This window comes from Simochromis diagramma, unplaced genomic scaffold, assembly GCF_900408965.1.
Source record: "Simochromis diagramma unplaced genomic scaffold, fSimDia1.1 OVJJ01000585.1, whole genome shotgun sequence".
Lineage (NCBI taxonomy): Eukaryota > Metazoa > Chordata > Actinopteri > Cichliformes > Cichlidae > Simochromis > Simochromis diagramma.
Window position 1 is genome coordinate 5,181,910 of NW_024387398.1, and position 20,425 is coordinate 5,202,334.

General features: G+C 36.6%; 1 protein-coding gene across 1 annotated transcript in view; it reads left to right on the plus strand.

The window, feature by feature from the left end:
• The window catches only part of rxfp1 (relaxin family peptide receptor 1), a 72,798-nt gene that overhangs the window by 43,719 nt on the left and 8,654 nt on the right, over positions 1 to 20,425 (plus strand). The window contains exons 3-15 of the mRNA XM_040010098.1: positions 4,590 to 4,673; positions 9,221 to 9,326; positions 11,251 to 11,322; positions 12,036 to 12,107; positions 12,409 to 12,480; positions 12,637 to 12,708; positions 12,870 to 12,938; positions 13,066 to 13,137; positions 13,367 to 13,438; positions 15,189 to 15,260; positions 16,294 to 16,365; positions 16,992 to 17,063; positions 19,409 to 19,638. Coding sequence (XP_039866032.1) covers positions 4,590 to 4,673; positions 9,221 to 9,326; positions 11,251 to 11,322; positions 12,036 to 12,107; positions 12,409 to 12,480; positions 12,637 to 12,708; positions 12,870 to 12,938; positions 13,066 to 13,137; positions 13,367 to 13,438; positions 15,189 to 15,260; positions 16,294 to 16,365; positions 16,992 to 17,063; positions 19,409 to 19,638 — 1,137 coding nt within the window. The remainder of the gene's footprint in view (positions 1 to 4,589; positions 4,674 to 9,220; positions 9,327 to 11,250; positions 11,323 to 12,035; positions 12,108 to 12,408; positions 12,481 to 12,636; positions 12,709 to 12,869; positions 12,939 to 13,065; positions 13,138 to 13,366; positions 13,439 to 15,188; positions 15,261 to 16,293; positions 16,366 to 16,991; positions 17,064 to 19,408; positions 19,639 to 20,425) is intronic.

Sequence of the window (20,425 nt, forward strand, 5' to 3'; positions counted from 1 at the left end):
GCAAGAACATGTTTATCAATTTATTTAATTGTGTAAATATATTTATTCTTGGGAAAATTTGTTTTTTTAGAGGGCTCCCTACTCTTCAAAAATGATGGCTCAAGTTCCAAATACTGTCACATTTCAAAGAAACATATTTAATAATCTCTTACTATTGCAGAGCATAGTATAGACCAGGGGTCGGCAACCTGCGGCTCCGGAGCCGCATGCGGCTCTTTAGTCCTTTTAGTGCGGCTCCGCGTGGTTTGGGAAAATAAATTATTTTTTTAAGTAATTAGCTGAAGTATATTTTATTTATGTTAGTTCTTTTTTAACTTGTAGTTCTAAATTGGAAGATTATTGTGATATTGAAATATAAATATAAAATTATATTCTATTAGTTTTTGATCGCTCAAAATAAGTGTCACACTCGCGGAAGCCGGTATACCCGCCGAAACGCCGTGCATTTATCGAGACTTTCAACCCCAGGTAGGGGGTCTTCGGATCCACATTATGTCAGCAGCTATTCTCCACCGTGAACTATGTTAAAAACAAACACCACTCACGCCTCACAGATGACAGCTTACAGACCTGCGTAAAGATGAAAGTGACTTCGTACAGCCCCGATTTGCAGACGCTGTGCACAGAGGTTCAGGAGCAGAAGTCCCATATCACGGCAGACCCGACGATGTTTGCATGAACAAGCTTTTCAGCATCTCTTTATTGACCACTTTTCACACACGGTTGCTGCGCGTATACAGCCGGTGTTAAAGCTCACAGCCCGACACACCAACACAACAGCATAGATAGCACAGACGTTAAGGCGGCGAGGTGTGATTGCGGGTGCCGCTCAGGTGCATCCGCGTCCCCTGCAGCGGTGCTGCAGACCACGCCCCGCCACACGCATTAACCAGGTTAAATACATATTTAGGCAGAATTTTGCAAATATCTATTTTTCATTTTTTAGCAGCATAGTGCTTTTTTTCCCAATTATTTTTTAAAAGTCAGGTCAAAGCTCCAAAAGCCCAAAGGCGATATATCTGTGGTGGCTCACAACAGTTTTTGTTTGCTACATGGATCATTTTAGTTCAGCTGGGTGTCTTTCCTTTTGTTATATTTCTTTAAGAGTTCAAAAGGAATATAAAAGAAATGTGTTAATTACATAAATAAAATGTAATTTTCTCTGTAGCACTTCCTGGATTTAAGCAACACACCTTAGTTGTTCACACAAAGCATAAAGGTAAAAAAACAAACAAACAATATATACAGTGTTATCTTCATTTTAGATGTCAAAAAGTATTTGCGGCTCCCAGTGATTTCTTTTGCATGGAAATCACGTCCAAATGGCTCTTTGGGTGAAAAAGGTTGCTGACCCCTGGTATAGACTCAAGGTGTAAATCACAAGTTACTGATTTTAGTCAATGCTTTGCAACAACTGTGGCTTTGTATACAATCACACAGGTGTCAGTGATATGTTATGAGATTTCATAGAAGATTCATTTGGATAAAAACATTTACTGTATGTCTCAAACACAATATATAACCATTGAACTGTGCGATAAAAGAGGCAGCAAACATTCGGAGAGCACGTTAACACCAAATTTAGATCCTCGTGATAACTAGTATTTGTAAGGAACTGTGCCTTTACAAATAATAGGAAAATATTCACCTGTTATTGAATTTCATATGTTATTGAAGTGTCTAAACTAAAGATATTTCACAATATATGCAGTCTTAATGCAGAGAAAAAACATTAACAGTCAAATACTGATTGATGTAAAATACATATCCTTAGCTTGTGAAGATTATTTGATTTATACAGGAAGGAACTGGATGGATGGATGTTTTACTATGACCACTAAAACTGAATGTTTACAGGATAACATTTAAAGGGATTTATGTGGGGGTATATCTTCAAGATAGTCTGAATACCTTACCACTGTAGTTGTGAAGTTATTCAAATAAAACTTTGTGGTAGTTATTCTGAGCAGAACTTGATAAAGTATTATATCAGGGGGGATGGTGGAAGCCCAACTCAATCAGACGTAACAGCGGGGCTCGCTGGTGTGTTTAGGGAACAGACCCAAAAGCAGACATGGAAGAAAGGAAGTGACAATAAACAAAAAGCGAGCCTTTATTACGGGGGATACAAAACAGAAAAATGGGGCAAAGCGGAAAACTAAAACCTCGACTGGGAAAACTAATACTAACTATGAAAACGATGACAAAAGACAAGAACATGAAACTGAACGGGAACATGCGAAAACGTAAATGTGAAATAATCCCAACATGAGCATTAATATGTACCTGAATAGTAGAAAGCAGAAACTCTGTGACATAATGAGACTTGACATAAGGACAAACAGACGACCCAATGCTGAACAGAGGAAGACAAGACAGACGACTTAAATACACAGTAATAAGAAGAAACACCTGGGGAGACACAGCTGACACAAATGAACCTGATGCCACAGGGAAAAGTAAAACTAAACACGCTGGACATGGAAAGACCAGACTCTTCAAAATAAGATAGGAAACATGGAGAGACGTGGACATGACAACACAGGCAAGAAACACATGACAGCCTGGGGACATGAAAGCACAGGCATAACTGAAAGTAAAACAGAGGACAAGACAGACTTACACAGAAGACAGGAAAGACACGTAAACAGGAGACATGGACAAACCAAAAACTAGAATAAAACTAATAAATAAATAAAATAAGATTAGCAAAAGAAGTAGTGAGTATCAGGTCTCTGTAATTACTAAATTGGTCATTCTTACTTGTGGTCCGAGGGCAGGAAGTGAGGAGGTCAGTCTGCTGGCAGACACACTTCCAGAGTAGGAATAAGAAGTACAGCAGAGAGTGGGTGGGCAGATGCAAGTCCAGAAGGTATGGAGTTTCAGGAGCACCGTAAGGCAATTGTAAGCACCTTAGGGCAACTGTTGTGATTTTGCATTACTGAATTGAAAAAGAAGCCAGGAATTAGGACTGGTTGAGAGCTGAAGAATCCACGGGATTAAACTGGAGAGTCTTCTGATGGGTGAGAAGATTGTAGGTCTGGGATTCTAAACAGGATGTGAGAAGCAGGAGTTAGAACAAAGCAGGTTAAGGAAACCAAAGACAAAGAATGGGGCCAAATAGTACAGCCTATTGAGGAATCAGATATTACTGCACAGCCACCTTGTCTGCCCTGAATCCTGACAAATATTTAATAGAGAAAATATGCAGTGGTTGATATCAGTATTTATGGATACTCTGTTTTTTCCTGCTTATCCCTGAATAAGCAGGAAAAAGATGAGGATGGATGGATGTTTTTTTAAGTAGCCAAAAAAGTTGTAAGGTGATTTCAAATGAATTTTTAATAGCTTTCTTTTGTCACAACAGCCTGTGTCAGTTGTACTATGTAGTGGTTGTGGGTTTTGTTTTTTTGTTTTTTGTTTTTTTTGGGGGGGGGTTGCCTCCAGCCTGTTGGCTGCTTGTTTGTGCAGTCACATTGCAGTTTTTTTTCTGTTTTTTACACTTCCAGCTGTGGTTAACTCTGTTCTTAGAGCCATTTCTTTATTTGTACCCATTGACCTTGGGTCTGTACAATGAAACAACTGAAGGATACCCAGAAAAAAAAATCTGAACTTGTGAAATCTGAACACCTTCAAGAACGTTCAGAAGAAGATAAATAATGCAGGAACAAACATCCTGCTTTGTAATATAGACCACTGGTATGGACAAGGATGTGCAGATGTTTCCCAGAATGACACCCTGAAGTGATGAATTAATTCAAATTGTATGTCAAATAGCACACTAACTATAATTACAAATAGTGCAACCACTTATGTGTATTTATGTGATCTATTCATGACCAAAAGGTAGCTATAAGAAAGTGAGGATGGGGTGGAGTTACGTAATTGAGGGATGCTGTAATTCTGTAATTGTATGCCATCTTGTCAATGTATTGGCTTTTCCACCTCTTTAGCAATTTGTGGCTTAAAAGGAAACTGCAAAGGGTTGGCAGAGTTGATGTGATAAAAGCATCACGTTGGCAGAGTATAAAGAAAAACTCTAGGTTTAGCTCCAAACCAGCCAAAGGTGCATGCAACTAAAAGGAACACCTAGAAGCACAGTGCTTGTGTTCAAAATAAATATTAATGACATCACAAAGAGGGAACAAGGAACATAGTAGATAGGAATTGCACCAAAAAAACCAAACAAAAGAAACCCCTATACCTTCACAAAAAACAATATGAGATAAACTGTTTTACATTTATTGACCCAAAAAAATCACACAGGGACAATAATGTGGTACGAGGAGAACGCTGCAGTATCACTGAATAATCTGGAACAGGTGATTATTATTCTGACTTCCAAAAAACACATATTTCACAAATGTACGCAGTCAAACTGGTGGTTGTATAACAAGACTGCTCGAAGCATGCTCAAGGCCTTTTATATCTCGTGTAGGCTTTTGTATCTCATAGCATCAATGGTGGGAAAAAATTTTGCCTTTTGTGAATCTGAAATACTTGATTTACCTCAAATTACACGTTTGGTTTTTGAAGGTCAAGAGATGACTCATAACTTTCTGGTGTGTCTGTCATATACTAATTTACAGGAGATAATAATGGATGGCCCCATCTTTTTGACAAGTATTTTGGAATGCCGAGTCATAACGCCAGGACCAAGTCCAATGTATGCTGTGAGTACCTTCATTTTAAATGTTAGAACTTTGTCCTTAAATCGATTATTTGTTTTTCACAATGTTTTATAGCAAATAGTTATTAATATATCAGATGTGCTTTCATGACAGTATTTACTTTCTGCTTTCGCTTGAAATTAAAACAGTAGACATTCCCTCATTACCGCATTGCAGGAATATCCTATCCTGCGTGTCCTCGTTTGCCACTGAAATGTTTACATTATGTTTTGTTACTGTGATAAAATAGTAAAAGAGATGGAGTTCAAGGCAAACATGTTTAATGTTGCAAACTCTACAATAGGGCTGCCATGATTAGTCGACTGGTCACGATTACGTTGACTATTAAAATTGTCGACGACGAATTTAATAGTCGATGCCTCGTTTGAAGCTTTGTAAGATCCCAAAAGACGCAGGAATAAGTAGTAGGATTGAATAGTGTAATAACGGACTGAAACAGAAGATGGCAGCACTGCATGTACAAGGATGCCTGCTGCCGTTAAACCCTGAAGAAGTAGTAGTGTCCAGTATCATAGCTGTGTCCAAATTCAGGAACCGCATCCTCCTGTGCCCGCATTTGTAGGGCGATTACGTTACAGCGACACGGCAAAGACTGTCCAAATTCGAAGACTCCGACAAATGCAGCCAACAAATGCTGGGACACATTTTGTGGGATTGACCGATTTACATAGTATGGCCAATAAAATGTGTATACCAGACTTATTTGAGTGTTGGTTTGATATAGCTTTTTTATTCTATTTTGCTGATGTCTTTTCATCCCTTTCCGTTTCATACATGTAAAAAAGGAATTTTATGCATCATGACAGCTGCAATTTTAGTCTATTGTTGGTTTTGTCAAAATCTTTCTGTTTAACGATCAATCATGCATGCATGACCAATCTGTTTATGTAATTATTCTTTTAACTTGCCATCCATACTATAAGTAACAAAGGCTTAAGCATGACAGTCTTAAGAAGATGAAATCAAATTGTCAAGCTTCGATTTTAGTCATCCAGTTTGGATTTTTCTTTTCCCATTATATGCACCTCTTTCAGTTCATGCTTTTTAATCTGCCAGTTGTTTGAAAGCTATCTATTATCCACACTGTGCTCACTGACAAGCAGTGTATTTTCTATTCTACATAGAATAGAAAATAAAGACTAGATGCATAACTTTGTGTCCCCAAAAATGAAGCCTTGCAGGCTAAGTTCCTTTTGAGAATGAGAATCAGTAGGATGATACCTAACATGACAGCTAATTAGAGATGCACTACTGCACTGACCGGTGACCGCCAGTCAACCTCCCAGATGACTCCCATATGGGCATGTGTTACGCACGCACAGCAGTGCAGGCAAATAGTCACATATATATTTTTTGTCATAACACATTGATGTCAGGATCTGAAAGCAGAAGGCTCTGCCTCCCATACTACTATTAAACATCCTAGGAACCACAAGTAAGCCTGCTGTCTGAGAGCAAATTACTCTATAGGGGTGATAAAGTACTGTGAGGTCTTTAAGACTACATGGGGCCTGATTGTTCAATATCTTGTATGTGAGGGGAAGGATTTTAAATTTAGTTCTGAATTTAATAGGGAACCAATGTAGAGTAGACAATATGGAAGAAATACCCTTCTCTTTCTAGTCCCTGTTGCTACTCTTTTTTTTTTTTTTTCCTAAATGCTACTGCCCTGTTGCTACTCTTGCTCAATCAACTCAAGGCTTTTCAGGGAGTTTTTACAACAACCTGATAATAGTGAATTACAATAATCCAGTCTAAGTAATAAATGCATGAACAACCCTTTCAGCATCCCTCTGAGACAGGATGTTTCCAATTATTGAACAAATGGAATAACAATGTCCTATATATGTATTTAATGTGCAAACTACAGTACTACTATAGCATACAGTACTATGCTATAGTACATAGTCAAAAATTACTCCAAATTTCATCACAGTGTTACAAAAGCCAAGGTAATACCACCCAGAATAAGTATCTGGTTAGAAACCATATTTCTAAGACTTTTAAGGCCGAGTACAACAACTTCAGTTTTCTAAATTTAAAAGCAGGAAATTGGAGGCCTTCCAGGTCTTTATGTTTTTAAGACATTCCTGCAGTTTAACTCATTCATATGTCTCACCTGTTTTCATAGAGAGATAAATGCATAGCTGTAAAAATGTATTCTATGCTAATGATACTGCCAAAGGGAAGCATGTCTAATGTAAACAGAATTGGTCCTAGCACGGAACCCTGTGGAACTCCATAATTAACCTTAGTGCATGAACATGAACAAACTGGAGTCTATTAGATACATATGATTTAAGCCACTACAGTGCAGTACCTATAATACCCACAACATGCTCTGTGATAAAATATTATGGTCAACAGTATCAAACGCTGCACTGAGGTCTAGTAGAACAAGCACAGAGATGAGTCCACTGTCAGCGGTCATAAGAAGATCATTTGTGACTTCACTAATGCAGTTTCTCTACTGATGAGCTCTACTGTTTTACAACTACTTTTTCAAGAATTTTGAGATAAAAGGAAGGTTAGAGAATTGCCTATAATTTTCATGTGTTGGTGTCTGTGGCTTCTATACTTTAAGCAGTCACTGACAGCAAATGATTTTCATTGAAGCATTAAAAAGTATCCTCATGTTTAAAATGTTTGTATGTGCCTTTGTGTATTTAATTTTGAGTGTCTGAAAATAGAGGACTATTTATAAAAATGACTGTAAACAGTTAGTGCATTTTTTGTAAAACCCCTTTAATTAAAGCTGAACTTTATTTTTCTTTATTATTTAAAATCCACTGCTGCAAAGCTTTAAAAAAAGGTGCCCAACAAATTATGTATCTAATTGTAGAATGCAGCACAATAACAAGTCTTTTTTTTCAGCTGCATAATAATTTAACTAACCTCTTTTGAACAATTATTTAGATCAGATTTGCCACTCTGTTTCCCCATCTGCTTAGTCCAGGGAGCACTGTTTCAGGATTGTGATCAGTGTGACCAAACGGCTTGTGAATATCATCACATAAATCTGATGTTTCAACCCAGAACATTGCTTCAAGTGTTAGTAATACAGCTAGCAATGAGCTTAACCAGCAATACAATCTGTTGTTGAACTAGCACATAGCTACATTAAAATAATGATAGTGTGGTTCACAATTTTTATCAGTTATTATAATTTCTTCTTGAATAATTTGCAGAGCCATTTGCAAGGTATCATAGGGATATGGGGGACCATAATTAGACTAATTGTTTTCAAAGACGTTGTCACAATTACTGCAATTATAAAGCAGAAGTAAACAAATTACTCTTGTTGGGTTTTCTTTGAAATTAGCTGTTTACTGATAAAAAAAAAATAATCAAAATGTTACAGAAATGTGAGGAAACGGCTGTATGGAATGAGTCGTGACCTGCATAAAGACTAACAGTAAATATCAACTGATGGTTCATTTCTACTGAAGTAACAAAAACCAGAACAAAACATTATCTGTGTGGAGACTGTATTACCTGAAACAGATATAAACACGCCTGGATGTCATATTTCTCACAGTTTTTCACAGTTAGAGACTTGACACCCTCTGTGAATTTGCATCTCTTAATTTCCTCACTTCCTTTACTTTGTGATTTACGGAGAAGACAAATATGTTTTATATAAATGTTGGGCATACAGTAGCTACTGTGACCTCATCTACTGGTTTATGGATTGATAAACCCATGGATTATTTTAGATTATTTGATGGATAACTTGATAAAATTGTTCCATATTGCACAAACACCAATAAAGAAGGTTCAGCGTTCGATGGTTCAAATTAATTAAGGTGCCTCTTAGCTGACTCTTAGGTGCCGGCATCTACATGCAAGTGTTACTCAAAGATGTCAAACCTGCATGCTAATACATCAGCCCATCTGTGGTTATCTCAAGGGGGACAGTTAGCTGTCTAGACCAAAACAATTTGTAGCAGGATGTAAACATGTTTATTTCTGGAGTGGATCTGAACATTGGGTCCCAAATGGCCACTTGAGGAACTGCAACTTAGGCCACTTTTGCTTTGGCTTAATTATTCAGCCCTTAAGGCTGCGACTTCTACAGAATCCATTTCAAAATTTTCTCTCACCATCTCTCTGGTTGAAAATGTGTTTTCTCTCACAGGCAAGCTTTTCATTGACTTCCTTTTATGGCTCATTTTGACACGTCCTCAAAATATAATTTAAATTCATTGGAGCCGGTAAAGTCTGGTTAGACAATTTTATCTGCTTCATTTAATCACATCTTTCATATTCAAACTGGAATTTAATCACAGGTAATCACAGCTGGCTTATCCTGGGAATATTTAGTAAGTCTTTTATTAATGATTGCCCACCTGTTCATCCCAAAAGTCACTTTTAATAAATTCTGCTTTCATTTTCTTTTTCTCTCCTGCTTAAACGCCATGGCTTACATAGTCCTCCAGCAGGATTGTGTTGTTGTTCTTCAAAACAGCTCCACTATTGACACTTTTAACCATTTGTTTATCCTTCCCTTGTCTCCTCCATTGCTCTAGTGCTTGGTGTGGTTCCTGAGCTCTGCCTGTGCCGGGACCTGGAGCTCGACTGTGACGGGGCTCATCTTCAAGATATCCCAGTGGTAGCAATGAATGTCACTATGATGTGAGTAGAAAATAACCCCTGTTTTTCTTCAATACTTTCAAACTCAAGCAATGTCCAGAAAGACAGTCATCAGCAGCGATTACTGTCACAACTTGCGAGAATTTTTGTAGCAGACATTTGCCACTTCAAACATCACTTGCCACTGTGAATACCTGTCATTGCCACAACTTGAAAGGTAAAAAGTGAAAATTATTGCCTGAGACATGGCACTCAAAGAACTCAAATCTGTTGGACAATTCTCCGAGAGCAAAGATGGTGGTAGAACTAATCATTTTCTGGGCAAAAAAAGTCTTTTAAATTTTTTTTTCTTTTAATTTATTCTTTACATGAAAGTTAAGTTCAGTAATATACCACTTTAAACAAAATGCATGGATATATTTCAACAAGACCACTCAGTGTTGAGACTTACTGTTAAAAGCTATAAAAGCTAGCCCGTACTCATTTAAAATATGGCCTTTTTGATCAGTACAATGTACAACATCCAGAATCAGATCAACTATGCTACCGTAAGCCCAACACCTATGTTACAAATTTAGCCTTGAAAATGTGACATTAAGACAACTATAATGTATGTGGAATAAATAATAAAAGGCTCATTAATCACATGTCCTCACAGACTGACTGGATGCGTCGCAAGCACACTCATTTATAAAATTCCCTGTTCAACAGTTGGACCAGCTTCTAAATATATGACACATACAGCACATCTTAAGGTGTGAGTGTATATTCTGAGCATATTACCAGTAAACATGTTGCAATGATTTACAAATGTCAGAAGGTACAGAAAGTACAAAAATGTTAATAATTTAATACTAGTAATATTTCCATAATGTGGAGGGGCCCTTTTGCCAGATCTCAGCCCAAAAGAGCATCTTTGGGTTGTAGTGATCCTGGAGTTATACATTATGGAAGTGCAATCAATACGTCTTTAGCAGCTGCTAAATGATGATGCTGTCAAAGTCTCTCATAACTAAAATCTCAGAAGAGTATTTCCAGCAATTCCTTGAATCTATTCAATGAAGAAAAAGCAATTTTAAAGGCAAAGTAAGGCCCAACCCTGTTAGTAATCAAGTAATTTTGTAATTTTGTTTAGTTTTGTTTTCATTTCTTTTAATGGATTGTCAGTTCAAATAAATAACACTGACTTTTTGTTCTAATGAATCATCACCTCGCTTCCTTTCATGAGCCCATTATAATTATCTTGCCCACTACAGGGCTATGAAACAATCTAACTAGGAGTCATAATTAACTGCTTGCACAAAGAGCCTCTGGGAGAAGACGGTCTCTACTTGCCAGCTATCCAAGAAAAACAAAGTTAAAGTAAACAAAGTTAGAGAATGGTGCACCAAAGGGGATTGCGTTAATAGTAAGACGTTTTCCCAAATGTGAAAAAACTGACTACTTCTGCTTGATAGAATAGTGCGTGAGAAGATGAGCTTTTAATCATCCTTTAATCCTTTAAAAGGCTTGGAATCAGCAGCTGAATCAGTTGGTCAGTTCAGGGTCTCTTGACCCTGATATGGTCTCTTGGCAGAATTTAAAAGACCACTAAGCTGTAGCTTGTAATGTTTACAGATTAATGTTTCTGGTAACTGGCTTAGTCAGAAAAAGTAAGTTGGACATTATAGGAAGTTTTTGTCTTTTTATATGTATTTTATGTGGATAATCCAGTTAAGATATTAACATATTAAAATATTAAAATCTGTATATCAAAAATCTTCTTTGAGTAAATCAAAATGCCTGCTATGTAATAAATAAATAGAATCAGCGTAGTGATGTTATGTTTCATTTTAAATCGTTTTTAAGATTCACAGCCACAAAATCCCATTAATCATAGTCAGAAGAAACATGCTGTCCAAGTGTCCAAAGGTGAGTGTTGCTTTTGGTTTCAAGCAATAAACATGTAAATGTCCCTGTCTCTCAGGTCCCTACAAAGGAATGGGCTTCAGAAACTTAGAGCGAACATATTCTTTAAGTACCAGAGCCTGCAGAAACTGTGAGTGTTCCATTAATTGTGGATTACATGCTATTTATGTTCTTTTATTGCATTTGTAGTCTTATTGTCTTTCTACAATATTCTTTTCTGTTTTTTATATTGTTTGTTTTTTTCTTTAAAAAATAAAAAAAAGCTCCACACACAATAGATCAGGTGCTATAACCCTACCCTATTCATTGAGTAAAGCATCTTCACTCTACCTTGACCTGGCAAATGCAACAAATAAGCATCACATCTATAAAGCTGGTATGTGTAAGCTAAGAGGACTGCTGGGAACGTTGACAGATTTGTTCTGCTTTGCATACAAATTCATTCATTGTCCACTTGTGTTGTTTATCAGCCTCACACAGTCACACTGACAATGGCAACATGAGAATAGGTCTTATCCTTCGCCAGAAACTATTTGGTAGCTTTTGCTGGACTGAAAACTTCCCTGAGATGTGTATAAACAAACATTAGAATGAATTGCCATGTGTGAAAACACAAGACAAAACACAACTGTCAGCAGGGGTTTGTCGAGCACGTAGTGTGCAATATAGAGGAGTATTCTTGGAAGAGATTATCATTATTTGATGTGAACGATTTCATTTACACAAAAGTTGCACTTGAGCAAAGGCATTCGGGCTTTATGGCTTAGTATGTCTCTTTTTTTTTTCATCTTATAGCTATCAAGTAAAAATAAAGAAAATATTTTGTGCTTTATGTATGGATAGATATCTCCAGCACAACAAGATTCAAGATGTGAGTCCTGATGCATTTAGAGGGCTGTATAACCTGACAAGACTGTAAGTTTGTTACATTTTTGCTTTACGTGTAATTTGATAATACACACTCTGAGTTGCATTGGTTTCTTATCTGTTCTTAAAATGCAGAAAAGCATTAGTTCACTTGCAGTAGTTACTTTTGGCAACCTAGCACATCCTGCTTCTTGACATTAACAAGGTATGCTTGTATATGAACATTCACTTTAAGAGGATAGATTATATAAACTGACCAATGATGAACTGCTTTTGGAAGGTCAACACCACTTACAAATTGTTATCAGCATCCGGTGCAGGTAACCTTCCATTGTCTTTCTGTATGTAGATATCTGAGCAACAACAGGATATCGGTTTTAATGCCTTGGGTGTTCAGGGATCTGCACAAACTGGAGTGGTTGTATGTATCCAGCTTTTATAACATATATCACCTTTTATTTCTTCTTCTTGCTTTGTGTTTTTTTTTTTTATTACTTTCAGGTATGCACGTCAGTGAATGCAGTTTTGTATTGTGAAAAACTATATTCTATTTTTGATGTATTTGTTTTTACTCTAGGATTCTTGAAAATAACAACATCCATCAAATATCCCCCACGACCTTTTCAGGACTGAACTCCCTTGTTCTATTGTGAGTCATTATTTTGACTTTTTTGTGCTGCAAAGGCTTTCAGATCATCGAAAGTGGTGCTATTAAGAGTGCTTGGCAGCTACGAGCAAATGAGTGTTCTTTCTTTGAACTTTAAGAGAAAAGCCTTTCACCTTCTTTCATTTTGTCTTGCTGATTGACAGGGTTTTGCTGAACAACTCTTTGACAAAGCTGGATGACATCTGTCGAGAAATGCCCAGATTAAATTGGTTGTAAGTAGAATGTCAAAAAAAAATCTAAACTTCTCCTAACATACAAGTGCCAATTTGCGATCAATCTGTTCTTTGTGAGCAGTTTGGGTGCATTTGTCTGTGTTCATTTGATAATATGTTGTTGCAGGGACCTGGAAGGAAATCTCATTGAAGTGATTGGCAATGCCTCATTCAGCTCATGCACCATGCTGACAGTTCTGTAAGTATAAATCTACATAATTTATTACATGGCTGAGGTGCAGTCTTTGCATTTACATTTTTTCTTTTGCTGCAGTTCCTGTTAGAGGATTGCAAATCAACCTTAGTTTCATACAAATTGATGAACTGTACTATCCTATGTGTGGGATCAATTCTGGCAGTTCATTAAATGGGATTAAGGTAGGAAAAATAGTCATATAATTCTTTCTGTGTCTGTTGCCTGTCTCCAGGGTTCTGCAGCGAAATAGGATCAGCTACATACATGAACAGGCTTTCTCAGTCCTGCAAAAGCTTGGAGAATTGTAAGTAAAAATATTTTGCACAAACAAACTTAAAAAAACAAAACAAAACTCTCTGGATTGTGCCAAAAAAAAGCTGAATTGAAGCCATGTAAGATGTGGATTTTGAAGATTCATTGTGATTAATGACTCAAGAAGTTCCAAAAGAACAGAAGGAAACGACAGCATTTAAAAACACTATAAATGCTCTGTTCTATTAAAAAAAGCACTGAAATAGCCAGATCTATGCTTTAATTGCTTCCAAAGATTATCCTAGACGTCATTAAAACCGTCTGTAACACCTAAGATACAGCAGCTTCCTGTCTAAGAAGGACAAACATCAAACACTGCTCAGTGCAATAACCGACATCATTTAAGGACGTGTCTAATAAAGTAACATTTAGCTCAAGGGTTTGTAGAAAACCCCTGTGGAAAGGCAGGGTGCACCCGGGACAGGTTATCAGTCTCACAGAGACAAACAACCATTCAAGATAATATTCACTCCTGTAGCCAGTTTACAATCATCAGTTAATTACAATCAGCAGTCCTTGCTGCTCCATCTACTTGACTAACATCTGTATAGACCACTTCAGGTCTCACTTGTATTCTGATACGTTATGGAATTTGCACAGGTGTCACATGAATAGAACTGAGTGATTTAGAAGGAAATTTGATTGAGATCAGCGGTTATAATTGAGCATTTTATAGTCATGTTGATGATCCATGAACTTCACATTTTTATTGTGTCTGTGCTTTAATTCTAACAAGCAACAGTCAGTGGCTTTAAATGTGGAACTTCTTAATACTTTTTGACAATGGCAATTTGATCTATATAGCACATTTAATTATATGTAAAGTTCAGAAGATATAAACCCAGTGTAGGTTTTATATGACTTAATGCAGTTAAAACAGCAAAATAAAGCCCCCACACCAATGTCAAAATCATGAATAATCAAAATCACTGACTTTTATCTGGTATTGTTATAGTAGCAGTGTGGGTAGAAAGAGTTAATCCATGACTGGGAAACCTCCTGTGTACGGTTAACATCAGTTAGTCTTTAATTCTCTTCAAAAACTGTGAGTTCAAACATCCAGTCATCCACCCATTCACTCACTGGTGATGGCAAGCTACATTGTAGCCACAGCCACCCGGGGGCGCACTGACAGAGGCGAGGCTGCCGGACACTGGCGCCACCGGGCCCTCTGACCACCACCAGTAGGCAATGGGTCAAGTGTCTTGCACAAGGACACAACGATCAAGACTGTCGGAGCTGGGGCTCGAACCGGCAACCTTCCAATTACAAGGCGAACTCCCAACTCTTGAGCCACATAAGAAACCACTTGGACAAAGACATTTATATTTAATGATGAAGAGGGATAGTAGGTTAAATATATAATGCATTAAAGCCATACAACCACAACATTCACAGTGCTGCAGTTGGTAACACTGAATCTTCAAAATAGGGTAACTGTGAATGTATTATATTAATGCAGTCTGGGAAACCTGCTGTGGATGGTCACTAATGAAAAACGTGGCTACAACAACCCACCATAAGCATAGTGTCAGTATTCAAAGGACTTTACATTTTTTGTTATTGCTGTTTTTCAGCTTGCCTGTCATTCTATCCACCCCCTCTCCCCTAACAGAGTTACTGAGGGTGGATCTTCCTTTGAAGATCTGTATGCATCCATCAAATGCCCAGTGTTGTACATCAATATTTATTCATTGTTCTTTATTTTTGGAGAACTGATGTGGATTTGTCTGTGCACACAGGGATCTATCCAGAAACAGACTGGCAGGAATCCCTCCGAATCTCTTTGTCTTACTTGAGGATTTGCTCCAGCTGTGAGTTCTCTTTATACAAATACCCACAGACACATAGTTCTGTATGCAGATACCTTTCCCATAGCCTTCTCTATGGCTATTTATATCTTTGTAGTCATCGAGAATGACAGCAGACTGACAGTTTGTCATTTTGCAAAAACTAGACATAGTTTCATGTTTTCAATGAAAAGTGTGTATACAGACTTTGACTAAACTGTAGTAAATTTTGCTGGGGGTTTTGTACTACCTTTTAATTTTTAGAACTTATGTAATGATGAAAAATTGCAAATTGCAAAAATAATATATGATTGTATCAGTTTTAAATTAATGTTCTGTGAAGGGGTTATGTACGGCTGGTTAGTTTAATATACAATGACAAGTCATAATTTATTGAGCAAGTACATGTTATGTAAGCATTAATTTTATGAAGAGTTATTAGAAGCTGAAGCTATGAAACACATGAAAGAGTGAAGTATTTACCTTCTTTTAATTGAAAAATGATAAAATGGTAATAACTAAATTGCTCAACGAATGCAAAAGACAATTCCCTTATAATAAATTATAAATAGCAAGGATAATATCATTGTGATATTATTGTGTTTAACATTGTTATACAGAATAATTGTAGATTAAATACAGAAAATACTACAAAAATAGTGTCAAACTGTGGTATAGCATCTTCCTAGGGATTATAAATTTTAAGCAGAAGACAGTCAATACACTGATTCCCTAACCACTAATAAATATGCTGGTGGGAGGATAACAAGATAGAAAATGAACAGAGGAAGGACACACCTTTAAGATGTGAAGCAGGAGGTAATGTGACAGTATGACAGGAAGATAAACATGTGGGAGGCAGCTGACATGCATAAAATGCTTCTAGACATATTTAAATGTCACTAGTGTTCTATTTGTTTTCATGAAACTGCATCACTGAAGATTGCTGTGCTTTGTTTCCGTCCTCCCATGCATAATGTACAGTGAACTGTAATTTCATTAATCATTTATATGTGTGTGCTGTTCATTGTTGCTTATTTTCCCCTTTTTTCTGCAGAAATATATCATACAATCCTATCATGGAGCTGCAAGTTGACCACTTTGATAAGTTACATAAGTTAAAATCATTGTAAGTATTTGATGATGCATCCCTCATAACTTTAAAATTAAAAATAAATCAATGTTTAGCATTAAATAAAACTGAGTTAATCAATAAATTGATATCAAGTAACCACACAAACTCGGTTTACAATCAACCTTTTATGTAAATATACTGGTTTTTTATTCTAATTCATTATTTTTTTACTATATCATATTTATTTTACTTTCATATTGATCTTATCTTATTGATCTTATCTTTCATGTTGGTGCCTGTCCAATTACTTTGGTCAGCTCCAGTTTTTGATTTGATTAGTTTGACTAGTTTGAAGAAGGTTATCATTTTTTAACGTTTTTCCATTTTTGAGAACCTCAGTATATTCTGCATATTGCTGTTTGAGACATTCCGGCAAGTGATTGTCATACTTTTTCTTCATACGCACAAGCTTGAATTCACAAAAGTCAAAATCTAAATAAACAGAAGACTAAAAATGTCTCTTTCTAGTAGAAATGTCCCCCATTTAGGCCTTGAAAGGCCATTTACCAAGAAGAAGATTTGGTGAAAACACGTTTTCACGTTTTTGTGTACAAAACAAATCAGCATACTGTATTGTGTGTGGCATCAAACTAAGACAAAATCATCTTTATATTTGTTAGGAGCATAGAAGGAATAGAAATTGGAAACATTCAGCGAAGGATGTTTGAACCTCTCAAATACTTGACTCATATGTAAGTACTCCATTGTGATGGTCTATGTTTAAACAGTAAATCCTTATTGTTCAGTCTGGACTGTCATAGAGACAATGTGTTACTCACACATAGAAATATTATCCTAGTAATGAGCTTTGAGCTAGCCTTATTGAGACTGTCAGACTCCTCTTCCAACCAGGAGATGATTAAGTCAAGCTTAGTGTAATCCTTCTTTTCTGTTGCTAAAACAACTCAAGATACATCCATGTAAGTCCTGAAGAGATGCAACAAGACAGAGAACATGATAAGATGAATGCCTCTTCACCCTTGGATACAGTCACAGAGATTCTTTAACGTTCCCTTTGTAATAGTGCTTCATACAAGTTTTAGTAAGTGTCAGCTGCATTCAAATCTATCTTATTTTGCAGAAGTAAAATGCATTTTAAAGCAGCAGTGCTCAAGCTACTTCATTCATAAATATTTTGATATATGCCAGCACCCTACCTTAGACATGAATGGAATAGCATTTTTATTTCACAAAGCAATTTAAAAAATAAATTTAAAGTTGCATCTCTATTTGAAGAAATTGTTGCACCTATTATTCAGAAAACTCCAGAAGTAAAGCAGTGAACTGTTTTCAAAGGGATTGTTTCTTTATAAGAGTGCATTTCCATAAAACATGTGCATTAACTAAAGGGACTTAAAAAAAAAAAACATAGTTAATTTTTGAACATCATGATTTGATCGCAATTTAATTGTCCTAAAAAGGTCATTCCGCTTTGGTTTTGAAGAGCAAGCACCAGCATGTGTTTGACATTTGAGAAATGTGAAATAAATATTGGCCAATTATTAATTTTGCACTCAATTCATATTTTCCTGGATGAATTCTAATAGCACTGAGGATGCTCTGACTTTCCAAATAGAGACTACTGTCAATACTCTGTAAATTATTGCCATTCCTTTAATACTATAGCAATAAAATAACTGATTAACATATAGTAAGCAAATTAACATTGTAAGGACAGTAGCATGTTCACTTTGACATTTAGCTATGGGCAATATTGGAAGCTGGAAAATAGTTTGATTTGTTGAAATGTCATTTTTAATTACTGTAAGGACTAGAGCAGGGCAATATGACCAAAAATATTTATCACGATATACATTTGAAAATTTATAATGATATAACTGACAATATAATTGACACTAGACAAAATACTTTACAACTCCACAACTTTATTAGTGGAAAAAAAAATCAATGTATTTTCACTTAAACAAGCAGCAGTTTTTTATGTGCATTAAAGTTATATAAAAATTTAACAGTGCAAATGCAAATTCCTTGCTGATATTATGTTGAAGCACAGTACGTATCACTCCGCGAGGCTCCTGCCTACGATAGCCGCAATGCTCCGACAATCCATCAAGCGGTGCGGGTTCGTAGCTTAGCAAAGTCGTACTAAAACATTTGACAGATTTTCGAGCGCCGTGTAGCACATAAAGTCGTTTCGAGGTCAGTAAACACAACCAGAATTCATACATAAGGCACACGGGATTATAAGGGGCACTGTCGATTTTCAGAAACATCAAAGAATTGATTTTAAGTGTGCCGTATTTTCCAAAATACGGCCGTCGCTAGCATGCGCTACCAAAAATAGTGCTTTATTGTGTATCTGATGGACGAAAGCTAAACCAGTTCCACACCACTGAAGTTGCAGCATTTTTACAAACCAGTTCTGGTTCATCTGTTTCATTCAACGATCCGCTTTCGCCTTTCTCAGTTTCCGTCGCCAGCACGCTTTTTCCGCCATGTGTGTATGAAAACAAAGGCACTGCGCATTCGCATTTTACCCATATTCTATCGCGATATTTCATTTTCTTATCTTTGCCCAACATTACACCGGTATTACCGTGAACGGTATGATATGGCCCAGCCCTAGTAAGGACCATAAATGACATGTCAATTTCTATACAGGGGTTGATGGTGGGAGATGGGCAGATAATTCAGCTGAATAAACCCTTTAATTCTTTCTTTGGATAAAATGATTACTGTTAAACTTTTGCAGGTCTCCACCTGGGTAGAAAGACAAAAGACAAAAGCACTCATTTTAATTTAAGTTGGCTTCTTGATTAGGTTCACCACCTTTAGAGTTTCACAGCTTTGGGTGCTATTATTTCCATATAAAATTGGCACTTCAAATCACCAGAATACCCCTTCTTGCTTTATTCCTGTCTCTTATTTCTGCACCTGCCAGTATGTATAAAAAGAAAAGACATTTACAGTGTGATATTTTCCTGTTGCCTTGATTGACCCGGAACCTTTTTGGTTCAAATAAACAATCTCCTTTTGTCTGTTGCTTAACCTTACACTTTTTTTTGCGTGATTACAGCTACTTCAAGAAATTCCAGTACTGTGGCTATGCTCCTCATGTGCGTAGTTGTAAGCCCAACACTGATGGAATCTCATCCTTTGAGAACCTACTGGCCAATATTGTACTGAGGGTCTTCGTCTGGGTTGTGTCTGCTACCACCTGCTTCGGCAATATCTTCGTCATCTGCATGCGGTCGTACATTCGCTCAGAGAACAAACTACATGCCATGTGCATCATCTCCCTCTGCTGTAAGTCACGTTATTACATTTAAAGTGGAAAACTCGTATAACTTTTAGGATATAACTTTTACTGGCTACAAAGATTTTATTGTTTGCTGTTGCAGTTTCTAGATTACAACTGACATATTCTTCCAACACTGTGTCCTTCTGATAGCCTTGAATGTCAAAGACAGCACAAAGCATGAAATTAGTTTCCACCGTGCCTATCACCATGTTTCAATAATAAAGGTTTAATATTAAATACACTGGCAATCCTCATGAATACTACTAAATGCAAAAAGCTGGCAGTTGATTAGATAAGATATTCTCATCATCCAAAGAAATAAAAAGTCATTAAGATAAGACATGATTAACATGATATGTAAAAATAGTAAATATATATTCAAACTTAACTCTTGTCATAAAACTGCTTTTATATATGATGCATACTAAGTGGCAAAAAGCAGTTTTGACTGAGATACAGCTGAACTACACTCGCCAGTCACTTTGATGGGTTCAGCTATTCAGCTGCTTGTTAACACAAATCAACCAATCACACTGCAGCAGCTCAAGGCATGTAGACAGGTTGACTCAAATAGACATTCGCTATAACCAAGGTATCTAGACGTGCATTTCTAAGTGCACAACAAATCACAAATCATTGTTGCTGATCATGCCGACCCGTTTATGATCACAGTTTAGCATTTTCTTTTATCTACTCACAAAAGGATAACAGTCCATGACACACTATGTCACAAAGCTCAAAACATCTCAAACTGGTTTCTTGAACATGACAGTAAGTTCACTTGTTCTCAAA